This window comes from Cyprinodon variegatus, unplaced genomic scaffold, assembly GCF_000732505.1.
Source record: "Cyprinodon variegatus isolate N-32 unplaced genomic scaffold, C_variegatus-1.0 Scaffold27, whole genome shotgun sequence".
Classification (NCBI taxonomy): Eukaryota; Metazoa; Chordata; class Actinopteri; order Cyprinodontiformes; family Cyprinodontidae; genus Cyprinodon; species Cyprinodon variegatus.
In genome coordinates, this window is record NW_015150480.1 from 1,072,744 (window position 1) to 1,097,629 (window position 24,886).

Sequence of the window (24,886 nt, forward strand, 5' to 3'; positions counted from 1 at the left end):
AACTCTTTTGCAAAAATAAAGTCCACTTGTAAATAGTTTATTCACAATAAATGCAGCTGTTCTGTCAAGGTTTGTTAGAGGTTTTAAGTAAACAAACATCAATGTGAAGAACAAGCAAAACCTCAGACAGATCAGGAATAAGATTAGAGCTATAGCAGGGGGGAAGTTTCGACACAGCACTCAAAGCTTTGAATATCCCAGACAGCACTGTTCCATCCATCATTTGAAAATTGAAAAAGCATGGCACAATTGTAATGCAAACATGCTAAGACATGGCCATGTGGTTAACTGACAGAATGAAATGGGAGAGTATTTATCAGAGAAGCAGCCAGAAGGCAGATGGTAACTCTGGAGAGGCTGTGTGAGTCTACTGTTCAGATGAGATGAAAAATTTACCATTTGAAAGCCATTGTTGAAAGAAAAATAAATATAAGAAGCGTGGTGTCTAGCTTTGGGAATGCTTTTGTTCAGCAGGGACAGAGGAGCAAGTCAGAGATCACTGGAGGGTGGAGGGAACGGATGGAGCTGCATACAGTGCAAAGCTGGAAGACAATCTGTTCAACATATTCTCATTATCAGTTCGTATGAAATCGTACGAAAAGTTATGCACAGTATTTCGTACGTTTTTGACGTTTTTCCTCGAAAAAACAGATCAGTGCGCATGCGCAGCCAGACAGTCGAAAAAAGCAGATCCGCGGACGGACGTAAAACTGGGAAAAACAGTGCAATAATTACTTCTTGATGTCTCTAACTACGTTGCTTGCTGTTTTGTATCTTAGGGTTAGGGTCAGAGTTAGGGTTAATTGTATGTTAAATTCTAGGTTATTGAATGGTGCGTAAGATGCGCATGCGCAAGGATATCTTGTCTCGAGGCAAGACGTAAAAATATGACGAAATATCACGAAAAAACGTCAAAAACGTACGAAATTACTGTGCATAACTTTTCGTACGATTTCATACGAACTGATAATGAGAATACACTGATCTGTTGGACAGTGCAGAGGACCTGATATCTGGGTGTGAAGTCGAACTCTAAACATGCAAGCAGTGCTGTGATGAAATGCTATAGATCGAAATCTATTAATCTACAAAAATGGCCTAGTCAAAGTTCAGTTACAAATCAAATTTGAAATGTATGGCAAGAATAAGAAATGAATGGGAATCCCACTATGTGTTTTTGTGGAGCCCAGAGGGTGGATCAGTTTGAACCACTGGCTCTAGGCCCTGACTTAGCAATGGCCAAATGCTGCCAAGGCAGCAGAGGACAGGATGAGTCACTCTGGAGGCGTGTGACCATGTAAGTTGTATTCATATCCTAACATGGAACAAGGATGACAATGATCACAGAAGCCTGTAGCAGTGGCGAAGTACGGTTTGAACCAACATGCAAAATCAACTGCAGACATTTTGTGACAGATATTGCAGGCCTCAACAAGCTGACATAAAAATGGTAAACAATGCACAGTAACATTAAAATAGCACACAACAGTCCAAGTTTATCTGCAAAAAAATTGTTGGTTTTGGGGTGAGTTATATTTTAAAGTGTCTTTTTGACATCTAAAGAGACAAAGGGGTCCAAATGGGCGGGAATACATTGCATGGACTGGGTCAACCGCTTTCCTCTGTTCACGTTGATGGAAACTTACGATTCATTGTGACGCCAACTTCAGGGTTGTTGTTTTTGTCAGCAATCTGCCAGATATCAAAAGGTTCAGAAGGCGTATCAGGCAAGAGACGGAGGAGCAGGATGATGGTGTAAGATGGAGGAAGACCGTCTGGATGTATCTCCCTGCGAAAACATTCATTGTCAGAGTGATCGTCTACTTTTTGCAATAATGCTCCAACATCGGATGAAAATCCAGCTGCAAATAGAATCTGGTTTGTAAAATATGCAGAAGAACCTTGAAACGATTCCCCTCAGGCTTTGCCTAAATTAAATGCATATGGAAAGACTTTTTCAAGTTCTCTTCTCTCATGTTTTTAAAAGGGTTTTCACTTGCTCACATTAAGGGAGTGGCTGTACCCACATATGCATCATTTTACAGAACTACATACTCTCAGGTAGGACGTGGCTTATGCAAATATGTTATTCCATTTAAACTAAAACCCTTGATTGTTTCCTCAGGCTGTAATGTGAAGGAATAGTTCATGCAGTAACTAGAATCATCCTTTAAGATAATCCAAAAAGCCACAGAGTGGGCTAGAGATCACTGTGGGACTCCCTCTAAAGAGATGAGTTACTACCATTTTAAATAACGACTGCTGAGAAGGACCACAGAGCGTGTAGCAGAACAGAGTTCGCTTAGCTGCCCTGGAAATATTCACATTGTAAGAGTTACACGCCTTTTCTTTACACACAAACACCATTTTGCATAAACTCTTACTTGGTGGGTTGAGTCAGGTAGGAGTCTTTGTGCAGCCTGTAGGCAATGTAGCTGTTAAAGGAACCGGGCTCCATAGACACGCCATTCATGCCGGCGAATGTCCGGTCTGTGATGTTAAAAGCTTCGAGCATTCTAAAGCCTGAAAGGAAGGAATGAACAGGGGCAACAATGAGAAGATGAAAGATTAAAGGAAGACATCTTAGCAAAGTCAACAAGCTCTCCAGGCATGGGTCTGTGTACAAGGTGGAGTATTTAAATGCTTACCAGGTGTGGTGTATCCATTGATGTAGATTAGAGGGCAGGCTGCAAGATCACAAGAAGGTATGAGATGTTGGAAAACAGATTAGGTGTAAACACTGGGTTATTTACAGCTGTGAACACATTGGTTTTCACACCGCTGATGAAGATTTTTAAAGTTATTTATTTCATTTTTTTTCTTTTGTTTTTTATCACAGAAGATGTCAATCTAGATTTCAGGTAAATCCAAAGTATACTCATCAGTGGGGAGAATATGCCATGTTAATAGTTTCTAAAAATACAAAAAAATAGAATTATTGTTATCCCTGCTATAATTAAAGTAGTGTCAAAAGCACAAACTCTCTTTTTTGTCCTGGGTTCCCTCTTTCGCCTATTTTCATGAGCTCAAATAAAGAGTTTTTCTCAAAGGTAACGCCTGAGAGTTGAGCTTGATAAAACCTAAATGTTTGTGTTTAATGAACCATTTTGTTTCTATTTGGGTATGTGTTTTTTAATCACCTGTTTAACACAATTGAAAATGTCAGTTTTATGTAAGTTAATTGTTATTTTGTGTATTTTTAATTAGATTATTGTGTTTTAAATTGTTCCTAATGTCATGATCTTGGAGCTGATGACTAAATTGCTCATTTCATTCACCTGTCTAACTCTGCCCTGTTTCTCATCACTGCTCATCTGATCCACCTGTTCCTGTTTCTATTTAAACTGCTCGGTCCCAGCCATCAGTGCCAGATTATTCTTGAGCCTTTGATGTAGAGAGTTTTCCAGCATTACTTTTAATGTTCTGTTTGCCTGATCCTGAACTGTTTCTGTCTTCGGATCTTGGAGCATGCCTGCCTTTTCTAATCTGTTTGCTTGACTTTTTTTTTTTATTTCTGTTGGATTCTGTCTGCTTACGACCTTGGATCTGCCTCCTGATTTCACTCTCTGGATTATCCTTCCTTTCGTCATCTGCTCAGATCTGATCTCCTCTCAGTTCTGTGACCTTCAAGACGTCGCTGTCTGGAAATCTCTGTGCGGCAAGCGCTGCATCTTGTTTAGCTGACCAGTTGGTATCTCCCTCATTCTCTGGACTCGGACTGAACTCTAAACCAGGTTAGTAACCTATGCTTCCTCTCACCAGAATTACCTCCCAAAGACACCATAGCCACTGCTGCTACAGATCCGCTAACTGTCCAGTTTTATATAAACGCCTTTGAAGCTATTCCACTGTCTGTCTTGCCTGAATACTGGGTCCCTCTGTTCTGAGTCATTATACCAAATACTCTTTCAAGGGTCCTCAGAACCTATTGAAGGAAAAACCACACCATAACACAGTACTTAACTGTGGATCTGTGGTATCTTCCATAGTTATAGTCTCATCTGACCAAATGAAAATTTCACCTTGCATGTTGGCATTTTTTTATAAAAGAAAATCTAAATAAAAATGTTTCAGTTGGATTTATTTTGAACAAATTGTTAGTTATAGCAACAATTTAATCTGTGGTACTTTGTTAAACTACATTATTTTAAATACTGGACATATTTCCCCACTAAATAAATGCATTATAATAATTAATTAATAATAATTTGATCTTTTTAATATAAACATTTTATTATATTGTGAATCTGTGCCCATTCACTGAATAGGCACATAGATGATAGACTCCATGCACATGTGTACTAATAAATTAGTATAAAAATAATATTTTTGCTGGTATATGTCTTACTGGATGTTGCAGTTTCACAGATGAATGTGATCAGGTTATCTTGGATTTTGTCGAAAGCATCGTAGTCATCTACGACAAAGACGTGCCTCTCGCTGGGCTTGCTGCCAATAACCGTCAGTTCTCTCATATCCACATCAGCGACTCCAACCACGAATACACTATACCCTGTATGATACACACAAAGCAAACACAAAGGCTATTGTTTAGCGCATCAAAAAGCCACAGGCGTTTCCACTATGTTTTAGATTACTCTCTGAGTTTGTGAACTAATCAGCCACATGCATCAGCTCTGCTCTAGGAAAGCAGCGGTTTCAAAGTTATGCACTCCAATACATTTGTTTGGCACAACGCAAAGCCGAGCAAACATGACTCCATGCATACCAGAGTGCTGCAGTTTTTCTGCACTCTTCTTAACTTCATCCTGGGAGCGTCCATCCGTGACAACAACCAGCACTTTGGGGACATTTCTCCTCATGCCGCTGTCTGATGTGAAGACTTTCTCGTAGACATGCTTCAGAGCAACACCTTAAAAAAAAAAATAATAATAATTTCCTCTTAACGATTCCAACAGATACTTTGGAAGATGTCTGTGCTTTTAGGGTAAGTACCAGTCTTGGTGTTGCCGCCTCTGTAGTTAACTGACTGCAAAGCTGATAACACAATTCCCTTGTCGTGGTAGGTGTTAAGCTTGAACTCAGTCTTGGCATCATCACTGTACTGCACAAATGAAACCTGTCCGAAAACACAGTAAAAAATTGGGTGTTAAAAAGTCAGAGTTTACCTATTTAACTCTAAATGGAATATTTACAACTATACTGAGTCCAAATCGGCTGAAGTGTTGGAGTCAGGGTAAAATTTGACCCCCGAGCAGAGTAACTTTGACTCTATACCAGAGGGTAACCGATTAAAAATCAGCGGGGTCCGATTAAAGAAAATCAACAACCAGTAAAGGTCTGGAGACATTTTTAATTATAATCCGTTACTTTAAACAAAATTTAACACTGAAATAAAAGAGGTGTTTAAGCATCCATGTTATACATTGACTTTTTAAATGTAAAAAAATATAGAAAAATAGAACATTTTTCCATTTTAAAATCTAAAGGATTTTTTTATGTAGAGAACAACAATCATTCAGTTTGGTATATAGACAATTTACTGATTCACATATTTTATAAAACACCTGAACTGGCCGTTTGTTTTGTTTTTTTGTTTTTTTTATGGCTTAATGAGAGCAGTGAGCTTTAGGCTGCCCTGCAAGGCTTTAAACCTGGGTTTGAATGGAGACAAAGCCATTCTAAAGCACATATCAAAGCGGCATGCTGCTTTAAATGTGTTAATTGTGCTTTGGTGCTCACTTTGTCTATAAAATGAACTAGGTGGTTGAATTTAGGACAATCTAAGCTTTCCAACAATGTCTAACATATCTATATTGGTAAACGTTTTACCGGTGTAATTTGCTGTAATGTAATGTAATAGCTTGGGGTTTTCAAGTGTTAAGGCATAATATTAGCATGAATTAATAGTTTTGTAAAAAATATATGTAAAATGCTGTTTTTAAGAAAAGGCTCACAAAGTTTTAAAATATTCTACAGTATTTATTATTGTAAAAAAAAATATCGGACATTCATTTATGTCTTTTTTTACTCTTTCTGTCTTGCTCTTGTTTCATGAGTGTAAAAACCAGAATATATTGTCTTGGCTTTATAATGTGGAAAATATTTGACATAATCTCAGGTTTGCCATTGATCAGTTGGTCTGACACTTGTGGCATTTCTTCTATCAAATGTTCCAGCTGCTGAAAGCTGAGCATAGCTGTGTTCAGGCTTAATGTATGTGCACTGCATGCTTTGGTTAGTTTCATTTAGTTTATGTGTGAATTCCTGCAAATGATTTTATTTTTCCACACCTCAGACAAAGACCATATTATTTTATTTAATTGATCTTTTGTATCCAAAAAATGTAAAGTGAGGAACCACCAAGAAACCTAAACAAACTGTGCCAGAGCCAAACCCATTCACTTCAATTCACCTTAAATTCAGAACAACAGCCAGTATCTTAGCTGCTTTTATTTTTCTATTTGACTATTTCTTTTAAAATAATGAAATCATTTCCAAGAATTTATTAGCTTAATGGTCACATTCATTCCTAATCAGGTAACTTAGAAGCTCTTGATATCCTTTCATTCCTTGGCTTAAATATCTTCAATTCAATTCAGTTTATTTCTATAGCACCAATTCACAACACACCAGATCATACAGTCAAATTGATTCAAAGTTTTCTATCTAAGGAAAACCAGTTGATTGCATCGACTTATTGACTCAAAAGCAATCCCTCACACTAAGCATGCTTGTAGCAACAGTGGAGAGGAAAAACTCCCTTTTACCGGAAGAAACCTCCAACAGGACCAGGCTGCTTCTAATCATCTTCTAATCAGTTCTAAATTAAGTTTAATCCTATAAAATCTCTTGGTCTTTAATCTTACAATTTGTGATAGAGATTATTCGCACTGACAAAAAAACAACATTTGTTCTGCTGACTATTTTCCTGGTTGATTGGTATTTGACTCTAGCACAGTTTAAGGTAATAGAGAAGCTTACTTTCCTTAAATAATGATGCCCTGTATGTGGGCTTAACTCATGAGATTGATCACTGTATAGACTTTTTTATGTAGTTGGTCTAGTTTATTACTGACCTGCATGCCTCCGGGGCTGATGATATCAAAGGCTGCAGTCATTTTTGTGGTAAACTGAATGACTTTGTTGAAGCTCTCATCTCCGATACTCCAGGAGCCGTCGATCAAATAGACCACGTCTGCTTTGGCACCTTTACACACTGTGACGAAGATGATATCCTGTTAAAACCTGATATCAAATAACAAGAAAAAAATCCCACCCCAAATAATGAAGCCTTTTTTCTCACCATCCAATGCAGGCGGCACTGAAGCTGGAGGAGGAGGAGTAGGAGGCTCGGTCGGCACCTCGGTGGGTTTGACCACTGCAATGGCCAGTCATTAGCAAAGAGCAGAGAATGTAATTTTAGGATAAGTAATTGAAATTTCAAGTTTTTAATCAAGATATTTTCATATATTAGGACAGAGCAGGTAGAGAAGACACTTTCTTACATGTTCTCTCCTTGACACTGACTCCAGGGCCCTCCAAGTTGGGTGTTTGCGTGTACACAGTTGCATTGTAAAGCGTGTCAGGGCTTAAACCATCAAAGCAGTAGTTGCTCTCTGAGCCTCGCACTGTCACTTCTTGAGCTCCTCTCTTAGAGACTACAGCAGAGGAAGGACAGAATGTTATTATCAGAGCTAAAAGAAGTGAAAGATATTAAACATCTTCAAAAATGATGAAATTTCTTACCATCAAATGGGTTCAGTTTTAGTCTGTAGGAAGTTGCTGCTCTATGAGGGGCCCAACGGATGCAGAAGGAATCATATCCAACATTGTAGGTGGACAAGTCGGTCACATTCAAATACACTAAGAGGAATCACGCAAGTATTAATATGAGACATTCTTTATCAAGTAATCAATCAAAAAAAAAAAAAAAAAACGAAAACTGGATTTTTAAACCTACATGTTGTTCCTTGGCCAATCAGAGGTTCACTTAAACCTGTGTCATACTGTGCCAGCACCTTCAGGTCATAGGTGGTTCCAGGGGTTAGGTACTGTAGTTGATGGGAGGTTACATCACCAACAAACGTTTCCATTGACTCGTCACTCCCTAAAATCAGACATCACTATAAAAATTAAGCCTCAAAGCAACAATTAGCTTCAAAGCTTTAAAAGTTACACAGATTTATCCATAAAGAGCATATTTTCCCTATACTGAAATGCCAAAAATTTAGGCTGGGAGCTCCTTCTCACCCTCAGGCTGATAGATGATCTTGTATCCAGTAACCCTGGATGGAGCGGGGTCCCATGACACCTTGAAGCGTGTATACCACTCATCTGAAACACGGAGGTTTCTGGGGCCCAGCATTCCCACTGTAGGCAGCAAGATAGGGCAGCACATTTTACTGAGAGGCAGAGGCTTCAAATTCCAAAGTATATAGGCGTATTATATTTCAGCAATGTAATTACTTTACTATAGATTAAAGGTTGTTATGACATTTGATGAGTGATGAGTGAAGCATTACAAAATGTTATGGTAAATTCTTCTGCATAAAAAAAAAAACAACAAATCAGCAATCATTATATTAATGATCTGCCAATTAGAGGGAATTATAAGTAATAATGTCCTGGCTGTTTAAGAAGAGAAATTAGCCAATAGAATAAGCAGATATACATCTAATAAATATCTTTTACTGGAGCAGAGCCAGTTCATAAATCTCCCATAAAAGCCTCATTTTGCACTCTTGAAAGGTGGAACGGGGCTAGTATATTGTATAATAGCACACATTTATTTTCCCTTCTAAAAAAAGATCTGATGCCTGTGTGCAGTTGTCTGAAAACAGAAAGGAGTTTGAACCTGTGCGTCCAGTTCCCTCCAGTTCTCCTCCTGGTCCATCCATATATATGGCAGTCACTTTGATATTGTATGGTGTGTCTGGATCCAAGTTCTGCAGGACCACATTGTTTCTGTTGCCTGGAACAGTTGTCTACAGCACATAAATTATAGACAAAAAAAACCACTTTATTTATGGCAACAGTACAACTTCCACACCAAAGGAAAGATGAATGTTTCGGTAAGATGCTCACATATTCCTCAATAGGGTCTCCTGTGGTCTGGGCGTAGGTTATGCGATACTGTGTGACCGGACCTAATGCGTGCTCCCAGCTAACAGAAAGAGTGGTGGTGGTTGGGTCGTACACACGCATGTTTCTTGGGCCACCTCTGGGCACTGGAGGAAAAATAATTAGGGGGGTCAGGGGTTTGAGTTTTACTGCTGGTGTTAACATTTTAAACAATAAAACATGATTTATTTATGTTTTTGCTTCAAAGGAGCTATATCTCCTGGGATTCTTTAAAGGGGTGTTAATCAATCGTTTAGACGTTTTTTTAGCTAATGGTCAAAGAACTTTGAAGACCTTCATAAAACTAAAAGTCTATTTAAAGATCACAAGAGGACCTGGTTGCCTGGCAGAAAAAAAAAATACAGAAGGTTGAAAAAGAGGCTCCTTAAACTTTCTGTGCACTGAAACATTGAAATGTAGCCCATAATCACAGGTACTTACAAGTTTTTCCAGCATCACTAATAGCAGGCCCTTCTCCGTCACTGTACAGGGCAACGACTCCAACATTATAGCCAGTATCTGGGAGCAGCTGTGTTAGCAGAGCTGTGGTGGTACTGGCTGGTACCAAAATCTGATAAAAGAAGACAAAAAAACTTTTTATGTATTTTATTCGTCTCTTTTTTATTTCAGGGTAAAATACCTGATGTATACAAACAATGTTTGTGTTTTCGTCTTATTTCCTCACTGTATGGAAAGAAAGATAACAGAACAGGATTACTGTCTGTAGTTCCAAAAAAGTAAAAAAAAACAAAAAAAAAAACAGTTATCTGGACTGGTTTCCAAGTTTGAAGATGTTTCGCTTCCCATCCAATTCAAAATCAAAACATCTTCAAACTTGGAAACCAGTCCAGTTAATTGTTTTTTAACCTGGATGACTAAGAATCTTCACCAGCATACTGTCTGTATTGTTTCTCTGTGTGGGTCCTGGTAGATGTTAGTTATCTGTTTACGGTTAATCAACCTTTTATTTATGTTTTAACAAGTAACAAGTAAAATTCTCCACTGTAAGAATTTCAATATAACAAGTCCAATATATCAAGGTTTTTAGTATATTAAGAATCCAATATAACAAGTACATTTCTCCACTGTGAGATCAATAAAGTCTATCAATTAATCAATCAATAAAATTAGTCAGTGACCAGTTCTGCTCATGAGATACATATTGTATGAAAAAATGACTGTCTGTTAAAAGGAGAAGAAAACGGAAACCTCTTTGAATGTCTAAGGGGAAAAAAACTGGATGAAAATAATACAGAAATGTGATTTGTTTTTTTGTTTTTTCTTTTGTTTTATTTTTTTTTTTCTTTAAATGAAGTGAGCTTAATATTTTTGGTAGTCATTTAGATATAAAACAAATGTTCTGTTCTAAATCCTAATTTAAACAAACCTTCACCATAGGTAAACCTAGAGAGGTCCGTGAGGAGCATTGTGGATAAATCTCTTTTATGGGGGATTCAGGAAGATTTAATGGCACCAACAGCAAAGAGGCTCCTTGCATTGCAGACCTTTTTCTAATTAAGTTTTCTTTTATTCTAACAATAATTCAATAAATCCTACAGTCAGTATTTAAATACTTTACCTTTATTTATTTACATAAAACTTTCTGGTAAATGCTTTTCAGCTTTAATGAAGTGATGTTCCTGTTTAGGATTATTTCTAGCTAATGTCTTAATGTGAATATATTCCCCTGAAGTCAGATAAAACTTCTTGCATTGAAACAGTCTGTATCTAGAGCACAAAGTAGGAGCTGCTAGGTTCTGCAAAGCAATGGCGTACAATTTAATAAATTACCTTGCTTTGTGAATTTTCCCCTCAGAGTAACATTTGTGAACATTAATCCACATCATTGAATGTGTACCATCACAGTAACGCGATGCAACTCTCCTACTGACATAAAGACATCAACCTTTTACTTACTTTTCGAATGTTGCTTTCCCTGTTGTGTGTGTTTAAAGGCATAGAGGACGATCTTTTATTTCTGGGTGGATCATCCAAATAAGTGGTCCTCCTAATTGTCAATCATTCTGGTGATATGTTTATGTAAGGCCGTCCTATGTGCTCGTCCCATTAGCTATCTTTTTCTGCACATGCACACTTTCAGGCATATATCTGTGGTGATCTACGGTTTCAGACAGTCATTGAAGCTCACCTTTCTCACCGCGGTTCCTTGAAAATGGCCGAGGGTCGTAAGACAAAAAGTGTCTACGAAGTGTATGAGAAGAAAAGAAAGGCCTCAGAAGAGCCAGATATATCCTGGAATGCTTTGCGCAGAGAGCTTTCCTCGCTAAGCATTATGGGATTTGCCAAGACAGCGGAACACTGTCGCTATAGGGTGTTGCTATCCGACAGCGGCGACTAATAACAAAGATGGTGCAGGCACCGCGCAGTGGAGCAGGAGTTACGTGACAAACGGAGCTAAAAGCAGTGATCATCTGTCCAAATAGTCAGTTAACTGAGTTCACTATAAAGTCCACCATATAGTCCCCAATCTATTGAGGGATTTAGGGGTTAAGGCGGACCTTCGGGCACAGTAAGCTTGTATGAGCTATGAGAGCAGCAACTTTTAAACAGAGCATGCATGAGGACAAAATAGGGCTCATGCATGCTCTTGCACGCGTTTAATAGGCGTTCCCTCTTGGGAGCGTGTACAGGGTTGTACATGTGCATTTTTTTCTTAAAAGTGGAGAGGGCGGGTCTTTTCAAAAATTCACGAAAGTCCTCCACAATCGCTTTAATCGGAAATTCACACATCTCTTTAATGTTCTGAGATGTGGTGACATAACTAGGGCCTTTCTGCTAGTTGTATATTTATCTAACCCAGCCGGACAGTTACTATTAACAAGAGGGCGCCAATCTCTGTTTGAGTTAATTATCAAAACAGAACATGACCAGAGCTTCTCAGGGGCTATGGCCTGCTGATAACCTCTCCAAAGGAGTCACAGAAGTGGAAGGTTTGGCTTTTCTTTAGGACTTATATGCTGCATGTAACTATCAATGGGGATTTTGGTGTTAAACAAAACCTGCATTAGTGGTTAACCAATGTCTTTTCTGTCTCTGCAGTTTAAATTTGCTCCATTTCTTTCTTTAATTTTGGTTGTACTGCGTTTCGTTTTCAGCCATATTTTCTGGTGTGAAGTCTGGAAGCAGAAGTGTAAAAAGAGCGCTCTGACTGGCACCAGAAACGCTGATTATTCATGCTATAAATCTCCAGCTGGTGTTCAGCTTGATGATCTTGAGAAATGAAAGGCCACATTGCCACTGATGGAAATCAGTAGCACTGGCCATGCGAAATAGCATTACATCACATGAACGTGCTAATATAAAAAAACAATTCCCATTTGCATATCAATGCTTTTCATATGATTAAATTAAAGATTTAGAATGTAAATACTGAAGAATGTTAAAAAACCTTATATTGAAAACTGGTGCATCAGTTTGGATGTAAAAACGTTTATAGATGTGATGGCATATGGCACATTTTATGAAGAAAGCAGGAGCTCCAATTAAAGAACTTCTGGGTAGAGAACAGGTTTCATTTTAAGACTTTGGTAGCCAGACTCAGAGAAAAAGAATCAGCTGGCAGTAATTACACACATTCATGAACAATTCTCACATTTGTTTGATAAACAGACCAACTTCATTTAAAAGCATGATTTAACATATGGTGTGCTGCAAATTTTGGTCTTATAAAGCCCACATCTGCCCAATAACATTACATAACGGTATTGCCCTAAAGGACAGGATATCTTATGGGTACATTGCAGGAAGGAAAAGAAAAGTTTGCTGAATGTACAGTGGAAACTCACCGACTCAGCAGGCCTGGCACCAGTGAGAGGAGAATAAACCACCCTGTACTGTTCGACTGGCCCTGTGGCTGCCTCCCATTGAACATTCAAAGTGTTGGTTGTGGGGTTGAAGACTCTAATATTCCTGACGGGGCTCCGCTCCACTGCCGAATCAAAACATTGGATTAAAACATGGTGGTTTGAGGTAGAGACAGAAACAAAAATAGCAAATGTAAGGTAAGGAAATAAAAATCTTTTTTCCATACAGCCTCTAATGCCTCCTTTGTGAATCTTCTTTCCAGTATTAAAACATTTCATCTGATGTTTACTTTTATTAAGTTCCTCTACAGTTTTATGGATAACAAGAGGAAGATTATTCCGTTATTTTAATAAAATAAGAACTATCCCACCAGGCAAGCTAAAGAGGTATGTTGGAAACTTTATTTAACAACACCCTATCAATGGGACACTTCCTGTTGGTGCCCTAAAGGTTAATGAAAAGTGCAGCTCTGTGTGAAGCCTCCCTTCCTTAAATCCAAAGCAGATGTTATGTGGTCTCTTCTCTGCAATACATCCACTGATAACCACATAAATTCAGGGGAAAAGACAGTAGACAGAACAAAGACAAAGATCTTCTATTTCCATTTCACCAAGCTGATTTGAATCATGGAACAAAATGCCCCCTAAATGGAGAGGAAGATCGAAGCAGACAGGATTTTGGCCAAAGAGCTAAATAAAATAAAAAGAATATCAACAGCCCATAACTTTAGCAATAACAGCTAACTCCTGACAAAGGCAGTATTCTGATGCAACTATCTCTATAATGGGTAATTAGTCCTTTGAATGGAAGTCAAGTTTACATAAAAAATGAACACATTTCTTTTAAAGATTTGCCAACTTTTGAACAACATGAAGACAATAAGAAACTTAATAAGTTGAGGACAGGTTGTTTAGCAAGCTGCTGTTGGAGCATAAGAGTGAACAGTAGTTTATCTACAAATTATGTTTCTGAGAAATACCTGGTCCCATCATGCAAAAAACATCTGCTTTCACCAAATCTAAAGACCTTAAGCCATTCACAATAATAAGATAAAAATCTCATTAAAGACTATCACAAACCAAATTTGACCTCATTGAGACAACTGGAGTGTGTGTAATTCAGTACGGGTATTTTTATATATTTAGATGTTAGATGGACTTAAATGCTAAATATAAACTGGATCTGTTGGTCTTAAAGAGTGCTTTGATACATCTTGGGAATAGAAGATGAAAGCTGTATTAAACATAAACTAACAGTTTAGACTTTTTAACTACATTTGCTTTTATTTTTTCAACGACTCCTGGCTCTACTGAGCTCAAAGAAACCATTTTTCCTGGGATTCTAAAACCATTATGATAATAAAACTATTACATTGGTATCTTTTAAATATTTTTATCCATATAAATGTGTATATTTGTATATATAAATGAATGTGAATCTGAATTTTATGATAAAAAAAACAAAGCTGATTCTTTTACCTGACAGCAATATTGGCCGTTAGACACCTTTAAATGTAATAATACCCAGATTCACTGAGAGTTATTAGAACTAAAGTGACAGAGTAAATAATATTGCAAGGCAGGATTTGGAGACTAAGATGGTATACTGTATGTTTTTTGCTATTTTTTTTTATCCGATGTGTAGTGATTTTATGTAAACTTCTGTAAGCTGCTTTGTTTTGTCTTTTTCTAGATATATGCCATTGTGTCTCAATGATCTTAACCCAGTTCAATTAGGCACAGGAGACATTTACTCAACTATAATTCATATAGATCTGTAGTGATTGAAATTGGTAAACTTTGTGGTTGAACTGCATGAGAAATTGAAAAATTCAATTTTTTTAATCAAAGTTTAAACCAAGCAGAACCCTCATTTTCTTGGTCCCTATGTTCTACTTAACATTGGAATGAGGACGTATTAAATGCATGAAATGCTTCATAACGTCACCATTTTGCTTTAGGGGGGGAGTGGCAGCCTAGTGGTTAGGGCATAGAGCTTCGAATCCTGGGTTCTGGGTTCAAGCCCCACTCCCACAGACTGCCACTCTGAATCCCTGAGCAAGATCCTTAACCCCACACTGCGCCCCATGATGGCAGCCCACTGCTCCCCAAGGGGATGCGTGAAATGCAGAGGTAAATTTCTCTTGAGATTATTTAGCTGTGACGTGACCTGCTTGGTTTCTTTGTTAGCTTTTGTGTCGCTAATGTTCTCTTAACTTTTTAAGAAAAGAAAACAGATTTGACTTGGTAAAACTAATACATTTGTATATTGGAATGTTTATTGGATTCTTCAGGTAAAAAACGCGTACTGTTACGAATACATGCTTTGCAATCCAAAAAAATAAAGATACTCCAGATGTTAGTGGAACATTGGATTCAGGCTTCTATAATTTCCATGTTCTGAATGATATCATCTTTAGCTGCACTTTTTTGATATAGAGACCACAAATTAAAATGGGCTATTGCTATAGTAGGAGAAAAGGAGGGGGAAGTGACATCCATGGACCATGACCCAGGCCAAGTGAACTGAGTAACATAAAATATATATTACCATCTTTTCTTTTTTTCCCTTGTTAGTTTTTCCACCACACACTCAACACATCCTTCCCCTGTTCTTAGGCCCTCCCATTATCCTGACCACTATCCTTTCTTCCAGCCTATAAATTATCATTATTACGTTAAAGGCAGAGGAGACCCCTTTAAAACCCTGCCAGGCCAGAGGAATGCTTTCCTACGCAATAATCCCACATAATGCTGAGTCACTCCCAGCATAACTTGGTGGTTGAACTGCAGGAGAAAGTGGAAAATCTCTGTTCTTACTTAAAGCTCAAACTAAGCAGGACCCTGTTATTTTCTGCTATTCCATACGTTATGCTAAACATGTAGAATGTAGTTAATGTGTTATCATTTTAGTCCCAAGAAGGCAATTCAATTTGACTGGGATGGTTTGGCTGGGATGGATTTGGGTGATGAAAGTAGTTAAAGTTGGCTGCGTCGTTGGAGAATCTGGACATTTTTGACAAGCGGGCCAGAAACTAAGGGCAGTAAGTTCGTTCTGGACAGACATGAATGGATTCCTGATTCAGGAATACAATCCCACTGGCATTATGCAAGCCTTTACAAAGCCTGACCTCTGTCTTTAACGGAATTACCATTTCTATTTCATGCATCTGCACAGATCAGCAATATAATTTATACTATCTCTGCATGTAAAACTCACATGTTTTGCCATTCTCAGACAAACGGAGTCCTTCTCCGGAAGCATAGATTGGAACCACACTCACAGTGTAGAGCGTATCAGAATCCAGATTCCTTAGAACAGTGTTGTAGGTGCTTCCTGGCACCTGGACCTATAGACAACCAAAATACATGACATGTTAAGCCTCGGACTGTGGATCAAATGTTACTTCTGAACACATGGTCCCATTTGACCCCTTCTTACCATCTCTTCCTCTCCTCCAGCTGTAGGGACGTAGTAGATCCGGTACTCGCGCACTTTTCCTTCAGCAGGCTCCCACAGGACATTCAGTGTGGAGGTGGTGGGGTCAGTTACTCGTAAGTTTCTAACACCACCCAAAGGCTCTGGCATAAAATAAGAAATGTTAATTAGAACTGTAGAAACACCTTCTTCATTAGCTAATTTATTATAAACGACTTACTGGTCTTTCCAAGCCCCGTTAGCTCCCTGCTGACTCCATTGGGGTAAACTGCAACCACGCCAATTTGGTACTCCGTGTCAGGTGTCAGCTTGGGTAGGAGGACATTGGTCTTTTTGGCTACAACCTGGGTGTAGTTGGAAGAAAGTGGATGAAAAATAATTCATTTAATATTTTATTATATAATTATTCGTTCTCCACAACTTTATCCCTGACCTCACTGGTGATTTTTCTTAGTATTCCTGATACTGCTTGGTTGTTAAAATTCTCTACTACATAAGCAAGAAACACAAATTTCACTTAGTAAAATGCAGGTTTTTGCATATCAGAAATCACCATAGCTTTTTTAATGTTAATTGTATTCTTTAGGTAACTTAGATAAACTTAGAACAACTGATTGAAGAAAGCAGCCATGGTGTGATGACATTTTCCATCACTGTACTTTATTTGCAGTTCTCTTGTGCGAGAATTAAGATTTATGTTGAATGCAACTTCTCTCATGACATTGTTAGCGAAACCCTGTTAATAAACTCATGTATGCCCCTACAATACGTTTGCTCTCAGTAAAATCTGTGCATATGTCATTTTTACAATGCCGATGTGCACATTAGTATTATTGCAAAAGACTTGAATATTATATACTATATTAAGTAGGTCTATGTATGCGTCCTTATTGTCATGAAATTATAATTTAAAATCAAAGATATTCTGAATGTGTGTTGTTTTTATTGCAGTTTTTTTAGTGGAGTACCCAAAACTGAAAAGATGATAGTTTTAAAAATAATAAAGCTTTTTACTAAATGCTAAAAGCAATATATGAAACAGGATTTAGTCTTTTACTTTGGTTCACAGTAAATAAAAAAAACTACTTCTTTTAAAATTTTACTACAGAGCGTTCTGTTTCACATATGGTCCCATATTCAGATTTTGTATGTGTTTAGGGATATAATATACTAGGTACTGCTGTCATTGATACTTTTATTGTTAAACCCCTAATATTTGGAATTTCTCATCGATGTGTATTTAGAAATAGTTGTGTTTCCTCACTTTTTCCATATTTGAACAATAACTGTACCTTGCTCTACATGCAGGAGTTGAGCTCAGTCTCTTCATTGTTTCAGCAGCTTTAATGCGGCAAATAAACGTCAAAATGTGTGACTTCAGGATATTTGTTCTCCGTCATGACTACTGCCAGCATTTTTTTTTGTGCTACATGAAAATTAGCCCCTTATTCTTTCTTTTCCAACTTTGACTTCCCCCTATGGCGGTTAGGAAAAATCCACAGAAAAGCCGCACCTTCTTATAAACTGCATGGTTTAAAGAATGTGGAAAAAGAAGCAGCTTATAGTCTGGGAAATACGGTAGTTATCATTAAGGCAGGGGTCTTTAACATTCTCCAGGCCAAGGACCCCCAAACTGATGGCAAGATGGAGCAGGGATCCCATAATTACATATAGTGTATGGAATTGTGTTATATCAAACTGGTCCTATAGTTACTCTATTACATATGGAGTAATGTAATGAAAATAATTTCTCCCTGGGATTATTAAAGTATTTCTGATTCTGATTCCTCATTGATGGGACAGGTGTTGTGGATGAAACGGTGCCCAGCTTGAAAAAGCTCCTGTGTGTCGCTGAATGTGTGCATTGATGACTGAAAGACATCTTCTGCCTCCATTTATCTGTTCACTACAGTGTGTTGAATTCATGTGTATTTAAAGACATTTTAATTAGTGGAAAAAATTGCAGGGGGGGAATATTAAAAAAAAAGTTTAATCAACCAAAACTTTTGCGACCCCCATGCAGTACCTCTGTGGACCCCCTATGGGTCGGGGACCCCCTGTTGAAGACCTCTGATGTAAGATATTACACATTTACTGTAGTTTTGGGCAGAATGTAAGGACTTCTTGCCTCTTTAAAATAAAGGCTTTGAAGATCTGATGTGTCTTGGGGAAAATATATTCCATCTGATTTTAATACAAATAAAATGTGGCTATGGGTCCCTTAATTTAATTTGCTGGTGGAACATTTGCAGGTTAGGGCCTTTACCTGTGAACACTTGGCTGTGAGCATTTGTGGACATAAATAGTGATCTTGCCAAGGAAAATATCTGCACTGATGCTTGAAACAGATGTTTTTGTTAAGACTGGAGGTATATTTACTGTACAGCTTTCGCCTTACAGTCAGAAAAAATAAGTCACTTCTGAAGACATGAAAACATAGCTCAAGTGCTCACTTGTATACACTTACATCTTGTCTGGTTTTTTGTCATCACGGCAACAGCTGGAGAGCTTTCACAACCCCTTTAACTGAGTTGCTTAATCTTTTATCAGCAGCAGTAAAAACAGATGGTCAAAGGGTTTATTATTTTGGATCTGTGTCAATTTTCCTGAGCATCAACTCAGGATTTGATTCATTTCCTGAAAAACATTTTTGTACTAGATGAAAATTGTTTGAAACTCTTTGGGAATGCTTCAAATACTGAAATGCAGACAGTGAGTCAAGTGGAACCAACAAAGCCAAGTGCAACAACCTTTAAATATTTATCAGCCTCCAAGTATGAATTAAAGAACTTGTTTCAATACATTTCTTTTTGTTCTAAACAGCAAATACTGATTTTTCCATCAGGTAAAGTGCCTAATGCCATATTTTATTTCAAACATAAAATTATAAAATTGTAATTTTTGTGAAGAATAAACAACAAGTGGGACACAATCATTAAAGGGAATGAAATGTATAGGATATTTTCTATCCAAAGCTGGCTTTAATTCTTCTCAGCAGTATTTCAGACCCGTCTAGTGTGTTCCATGTTCTTTATGATGCTTTTTGCGCTTTAAACAGACCTCTGTTCATCTTCAATGATTTATGGCACATTGGATCATTCAGAGATCCTCACTGAACTTCTGGAGAGAGTTTGCTGCACTGAAAGTAAGGGGGCAGATTAATTTTGCACTCTTCTGTTTTTTATTTGTTAAAAAGTTTAAAATTTCCATTTAATTTAGTTCAGCCTCATGATTGTGTCCCACTTGTTAATTCTTCCCTGAAATGTGGCTAAAGGTTGAAAAGTTCAACAGATCTGAATACTGAATGCAAGCCACTGTAAATGTTTATTGGATCAGTGTAGACGGAGCAGAGAGAAATAAACTGAATAGATCGGTGAATTTAATGTCTCATAACCAGAACAAACAGTCATGGTGAAAATAATATCACACAATAGGAGAAGTACGACAGAATGGGAGCAATTCAGAATCCAACAGTTTGCAAAAAAACTGGCAGAGTAAAGAAAAGAAAGCAGAGTATAGTTGGTCATTTGGGCTTCATTATCAAAAATAAGACACAGTCACCTTTTAGTTTTTAAATCAGCCATGACTTGTAAAAAAAAAAAGAAGTAAAATATGTTAGAGTCAACCAGCTGAATGAATACTGAAGGCTAGGATGACACTGGTTATTAAACAGAATAGAAACTTAGATAAACCTTTATAAGGAAAAACAATAACTTTGGGAATGACTTAATCAATTCTCATGCCCCAGTTAAAGATTTACATATTTTAGTGCTCAATGAGGAACTTAAGCAAAAAAATAAAATAAAATTACTGTTACTGCTGTTATTTTCCTTTAATAATTTGGCATATCTGCAACATATTTTACTACGGCAGGAAAGAAACTATGCAAAGTAATAATATAATTAACGATAATAATAACAATATTCAATCAATAGCGCCAGAAGGCAGGAGGCATTCCAATGACCATGGCAACATGATTGTTTAAAGTGACTTCAACTGAAACACTTTGACCTATTTCCTCCTATATGCAGCACATCATTATTTATCAACTTGGTTCAGTCATAAACTCTGGATTGTTTGATGGTGAGTTTATCAGGCCAGAGCCAATGAGTACAACTTCCTCACAGATTTGGAAGAGTTATTACATTTGATGCATTTCCTCATGCAACGGGTAAAGAGCCCATGTCCACCATATTAAAAACAAAGACCTAAACCACTACATTACAGACGGACTTCATATTGTGTAATACGGAAAATAATAAAAGAAGACAGTGATGTCATAGTGACAGTTAAACATCACATAACCACCCTCTATATAAAAACGAGGCACACATTACATATGTTTTCGATATGGTAAATTCTGTGCAGTTATTTAGTTTTATCCAAAGTTTTTTTCTTTCTTTTTTTTTTTTTACCAAAGATATACTGTATAATTCAGATAAGGACTGTATTTTCCAGCAGGACATGTTTTAAAGGGCCTGCATCATGATAAATAAACTTATTTGAGCTTTTACTATGTTGTGATACTGTTTCTTCATAAAAATCATGCCAAAAGTGGCATTTCCTTTCATTCATGCATGAGTAATTTACCTGAATAAATTCTGCTTTCTGAGCAGCTGCCCCTTCCTGTGCTAAAATAACAAGCAACCTTGATATATCTACATAGAATGGTTTTCCCCGCCCACCTCAAGAAGGTTGAAAGGTCTATGACTTTATTAAACCTTCCTAAACAGTATCCTAACCACCAGAAGTAGAACGATACAGCATCATGAAATGCATGGCACACTGGAGAGGTGGCCTCTCTTTGAAGGCAATTATCTTTCTTCCAGGTTGGAAGAAAATAACTAATATTTCATAACACATAAATATCCATTAGTGCCAAAGGTATTATCTTATCATAAATATACCTATAATTGACTTAACAGCTTAAAACGGCATGATTTAGCACCTTTTAACTCTGTATCTTTCTGATTAAAATCTCTAATTAAATGCAAGTCAAGTAGTGAGGAAGAGACATTTTAGTCAAAGCTTGGCAGAACATTTGGCTGTAGACTTAAGTTTCCTTCACTTCTCATTTCTACAGCCGTGAATTTGTAAAGTTGTGTCTCTTTTTTTGAGGTCTTGCTTTGGAAAGTTGTAACAAACATTTACTTTTGGCAAAGGAGCCAAAAAACGACAAAATCGAGAGTTGTATGATAAAATAAAAGAGGTCTGAAATTTAATAAACCACATAATAGATGTCTTAAGTAGGGGTTCATTGTTTTGCAGCCATATCATGGCCATACCTGCAGTTTTTAAAGCAACCCTTCAACCTCACTTTTTAAACATGCCCGGTAGAGAGTAGGTAATTGTATCAGGACTTACAGTCTGAGTCCTGCCTCCAGCCACGGGGACGTAAGTAACCCTGTAGTTCGTGACGCGGCCTGTAGGTGCAGTCCATCTGGCGTTCAGAGTGGTGGTGGTTTCATTGTATACAACTAAGTTGGTTGGAGGTGCTCTCGGCACTGAAACGCATACAAGCACCCACATGTTTTATAGTTAGGGTCACATCAGCACCTGTTATAAATACAAGTGTCCCCCAGTGAATTACAATATCATTGAAGACAATTCATCTCAAAAAGTGGAACTTGAATTGATTATTCTTTACACACAAAGGGAAATAGCTCGAGGGGTTATTTCTGTGAATTTTGATAATTATGGCTTAAAGTAAACATCAGAACAATAGCTTTTCAGAAAATGACAACCGAAGAGGAAGTCAATACAGGAATGCTGACTGCAATTAAATCGACCTATAGCTAAACTAAGGTTCTGAGCAAGCCCAGGCTGCTTTACTATTGGTATCTGATTTTCCAACTGAACTTTAAAAAATGCTTTTAATGTCCCTGTGAGACTAGGTACGAAGCCTTTGCTATTGTCCCTGGTTCTGCAAGGGCTCGACGGTTGATTGCATCTGTTTTAGGTCATGTCATGGATACCTTTGTGTGTGGTAGGTCTGCAAACACTAACAGTTAAAGCCTTTGGAGGCTTCCATAAACATTTGAATGGGCTTTGCTTCTATATCCCCTGAAGGCTATAGTTATCCCTATTACTTGTGCACCTTTTCATTCCGCTAAACCTTGTTTTACATATAGCACCTTGTAAAAAGACAGCTTCAATAGCAATTTTGGTTTGCCATCCAGAAATAAACTCCTTTCATATATCCCTCTGTGTGCAGCAACTGTATAAAGTATATGACTTCCACATTTTGAGCTAAATTGATGGAATAGATGAAAATTTTCAATGATATTTTAATTGATTGAAATGCACATGTAATCAGAGCATTTGTAATATAGATGGAATTAAAATATCTTTTAAAGTCACAGTCCTTGATTGTGTTTTCAGGTCATGTAATATCATTTTTGTAATAATTTGTTATGAAATCTTTAATTTGGTAAAATAAGATTGAGCAATTCCGAAGTAGCTTGTATTTAAGTAGGACTGCAGCTTTAAAGAGGAAAAGACACTCCTAAAGGATTTGTCTTTTCTTAAGGTGGGATGGAATCTCTTGAATGATGATTATGATGATGATGATGATGATGATGATGATGATGATGATGATGATGATGATGATGATGATGATGATGATGAGGAAGATGATGACAGATGGACTCAAAATGCAATTAATACATGGAGTGATGATTGGATGGATGAATAGATAGATGAAAAGAGAAAGAGGGATGAAATGGTCTTCAAAAAAATGGTCAAAATCTGGTTCTTGCCAGACATGCATGGTGAAAATCCATCTTCAGCCATTCAAATCAGACAAAATCATGGGACTGAAGCTTGGACTTTTGGCCAAACACATAGACAGACAAAAAAATGGCTGGAGCAGTTGATGGGTTATGGTCTGATCTTGATGATGAAATGAAAGTAGTCCAATGAAATGGTTCTGATGACCAAATGATGTAAAAAAAGCAACAAAAAAAACATGCTTTTACTTGAAGACAAAGCATCCCTTTGCTTCACCGCAATATACTTACTTGGTTTACCATTCTTGGCCACTATAGAAGCAGAAATAGAAAGGCAAAAGGGCTTTTTTTATAGGCTCATTTCTAGATGACTATGTAAAAACTTACATACTGTATTTCACTAACCTTTGATCAAGGTCCAAAACAGACATTTAGAGGAATAATAACTGAAATATTGCAGGCAATATTTTATCCCATGGTTAATGAGTTAGATATCTTACATGTCCTCTCAGTGCCCATGAGATCCTCGCTCTCTGACTCGTCTGGGTATATCGCAGTTACGTGCACATCGTACGGTGTGTCTGGCTCCAAGTCCTCCATGACGAAAGTCGTCTCATCGTTGTTTAGAATGGACTGATCAGAAAAACAATCAAAGTCTGAATTAATAGACAAAAATCCAAAATCAATGGATTAAAAAAAAAACTTATTTGACCAATTTATTACATCTTCAAAGTTGTTTTCTCCTTTCTTAGACCAGGCAATGCGGTAGAGAGCCACGTCAGGGGCTCCATGCTCCCAGGTTGCTCTAAAGCTTGTCTGGGTAATTTCTGAGAACTCAAGGTTCTTTGGTGCTGGAACCACATCTTGAAGGAGAAAATGGTACCATTATGTTACATTGGAGAAATGTGCTATGGAAGGTTCTCAGTAACACTCTGGTTCTTATTTGTACCTGTGATAGCAGATGCTGTCATCGACTGCCCAGGTCCGATGTCATAAATTGGAATGACGGTTAAGGCGTATTCAGTCTGTGAAATCAGATTCTCCAGTTGTGTTTCAGTCACTCTTCCTCCAACCTCAAGCTGTCGAAAAACACAAAATGGAGATAGTTAATAAAAAATGGAATTTAAATATATAAAAGCATCTTTAAAAGGTTGATTTATTCAAGCTACAAAAAGTTAAACATGATATTATATGGATTTATTCTGCACAGGGATCACTTTCAATAATAATTAAATAACATTTCAAACCAATTAAAAGTTATGCCATGTAAGGCATTAAACTTATTTAAGATTCTAGCTTTTCTCAAAGAGTTCTGTCTGAGGAAAAAGTGAGTAAATTGGTTTAAATAAAGTGCACACAAGATTGATGAGTTTGGGAAAAGTATGGATACCTGGTTCAATATTATGGCATCACCACAATTGACTATACAGCAGCCTGACCAAAGCCCCATTGAAAAACCAGGAGAGCAAGAGGAGGGATGCAATCGTGCAATTAATCTGAGGTTCATTACAGCAGCAAAATGGGCTTCTTCATCACTGCACCACAGGCTGTGTATGGAGTACATCTCACAAATGTTCTATATTAAATATCTATTGTTACATTCAAATTTTCTGAGAAGAAAAATGATCGGTTTTCATGGGCTGCAAGCTATAACCATAATCATTTAAAACATTTTCTAAAAACTGATTTCTACTTCTCAAATTGAATTATTGAAATAAAATAAATTCATGGTGTTCTCGTATTTTTGGTGCATTTTAATTGTCACACTACAAGAATAAAAAAATATATATAAATATAAATATATATATATA

The 24,886-nt window shown here is 37.3% G+C and overlaps 1 protein-coding gene across 3 annotated transcripts in view; it reads right to left on the reverse strand.

Moving 5' to 3' along the window:
* Positions 1 to 24,886, reverse strand: part of col12a1 (collagen, type XII, alpha 1) — a 77,065-nt gene that overhangs the window by 16,613 nt on the left and 35,566 nt on the right. For 2 of the 3 annotated variants that reach the window (XM_015396524.1, XM_015396540.1), the window contains exons 27-50: positions 24,025 to 24,154; positions 23,799 to 23,938; positions 23,576 to 23,708; positions 23,367 to 23,387; positions 21,712 to 21,851; positions 16,568 to 16,691; positions 16,351 to 16,490; positions 16,129 to 16,258; positions 12,891 to 13,033; positions 9,526 to 9,655; positions 9,049 to 9,191; positions 8,819 to 8,948; positions 8,215 to 8,334; positions 7,925 to 8,071; positions 7,711 to 7,827; positions 7,470 to 7,622; positions 7,268 to 7,342; positions 7,041 to 7,180; positions 4,957 to 5,080; positions 4,730 to 4,873; positions 4,349 to 4,513; positions 2,649 to 2,687; positions 2,385 to 2,523; positions 1,647 to 1,789 (exon numbers count right to left, since the gene is read on the reverse strand). In XM_015396524.1, the coding sequence (XP_015252010.1) occupies positions 1,647 to 1,789; positions 2,385 to 2,523; positions 2,649 to 2,687; positions 4,349 to 4,513; positions 4,730 to 4,873; positions 4,957 to 5,080; positions 7,041 to 7,180; positions 7,268 to 7,342; positions 7,470 to 7,622; positions 7,711 to 7,827; positions 7,925 to 8,071; positions 8,215 to 8,334; positions 8,819 to 8,948; positions 9,049 to 9,191; positions 9,526 to 9,655; positions 12,891 to 13,033; positions 16,129 to 16,258; positions 16,351 to 16,490; positions 16,568 to 16,691; positions 21,712 to 21,851; positions 23,367 to 23,387; positions 23,576 to 23,708; positions 23,799 to 23,938; positions 24,025 to 24,154 (3,010 nt within the window). The remainder of the gene's footprint in view (positions 1 to 1,646; positions 1,790 to 2,384; positions 2,524 to 2,648; positions 2,688 to 4,348; positions 4,514 to 4,729; positions 4,874 to 4,956; positions 5,081 to 7,040; positions 7,181 to 7,267; positions 7,343 to 7,469; positions 7,623 to 7,710; positions 7,828 to 7,924; positions 8,072 to 8,214; positions 8,335 to 8,818; positions 8,949 to 9,048; positions 9,192 to 9,525; positions 9,656 to 12,890; positions 13,034 to 16,128; positions 16,259 to 16,350; positions 16,491 to 16,567; positions 16,692 to 21,711; positions 21,852 to 23,366; positions 23,388 to 23,575; positions 23,709 to 23,798; positions 23,939 to 24,024; positions 24,155 to 24,886) is intronic. The other variant, XM_015396533.1, reaches the window with a different exon arrangement.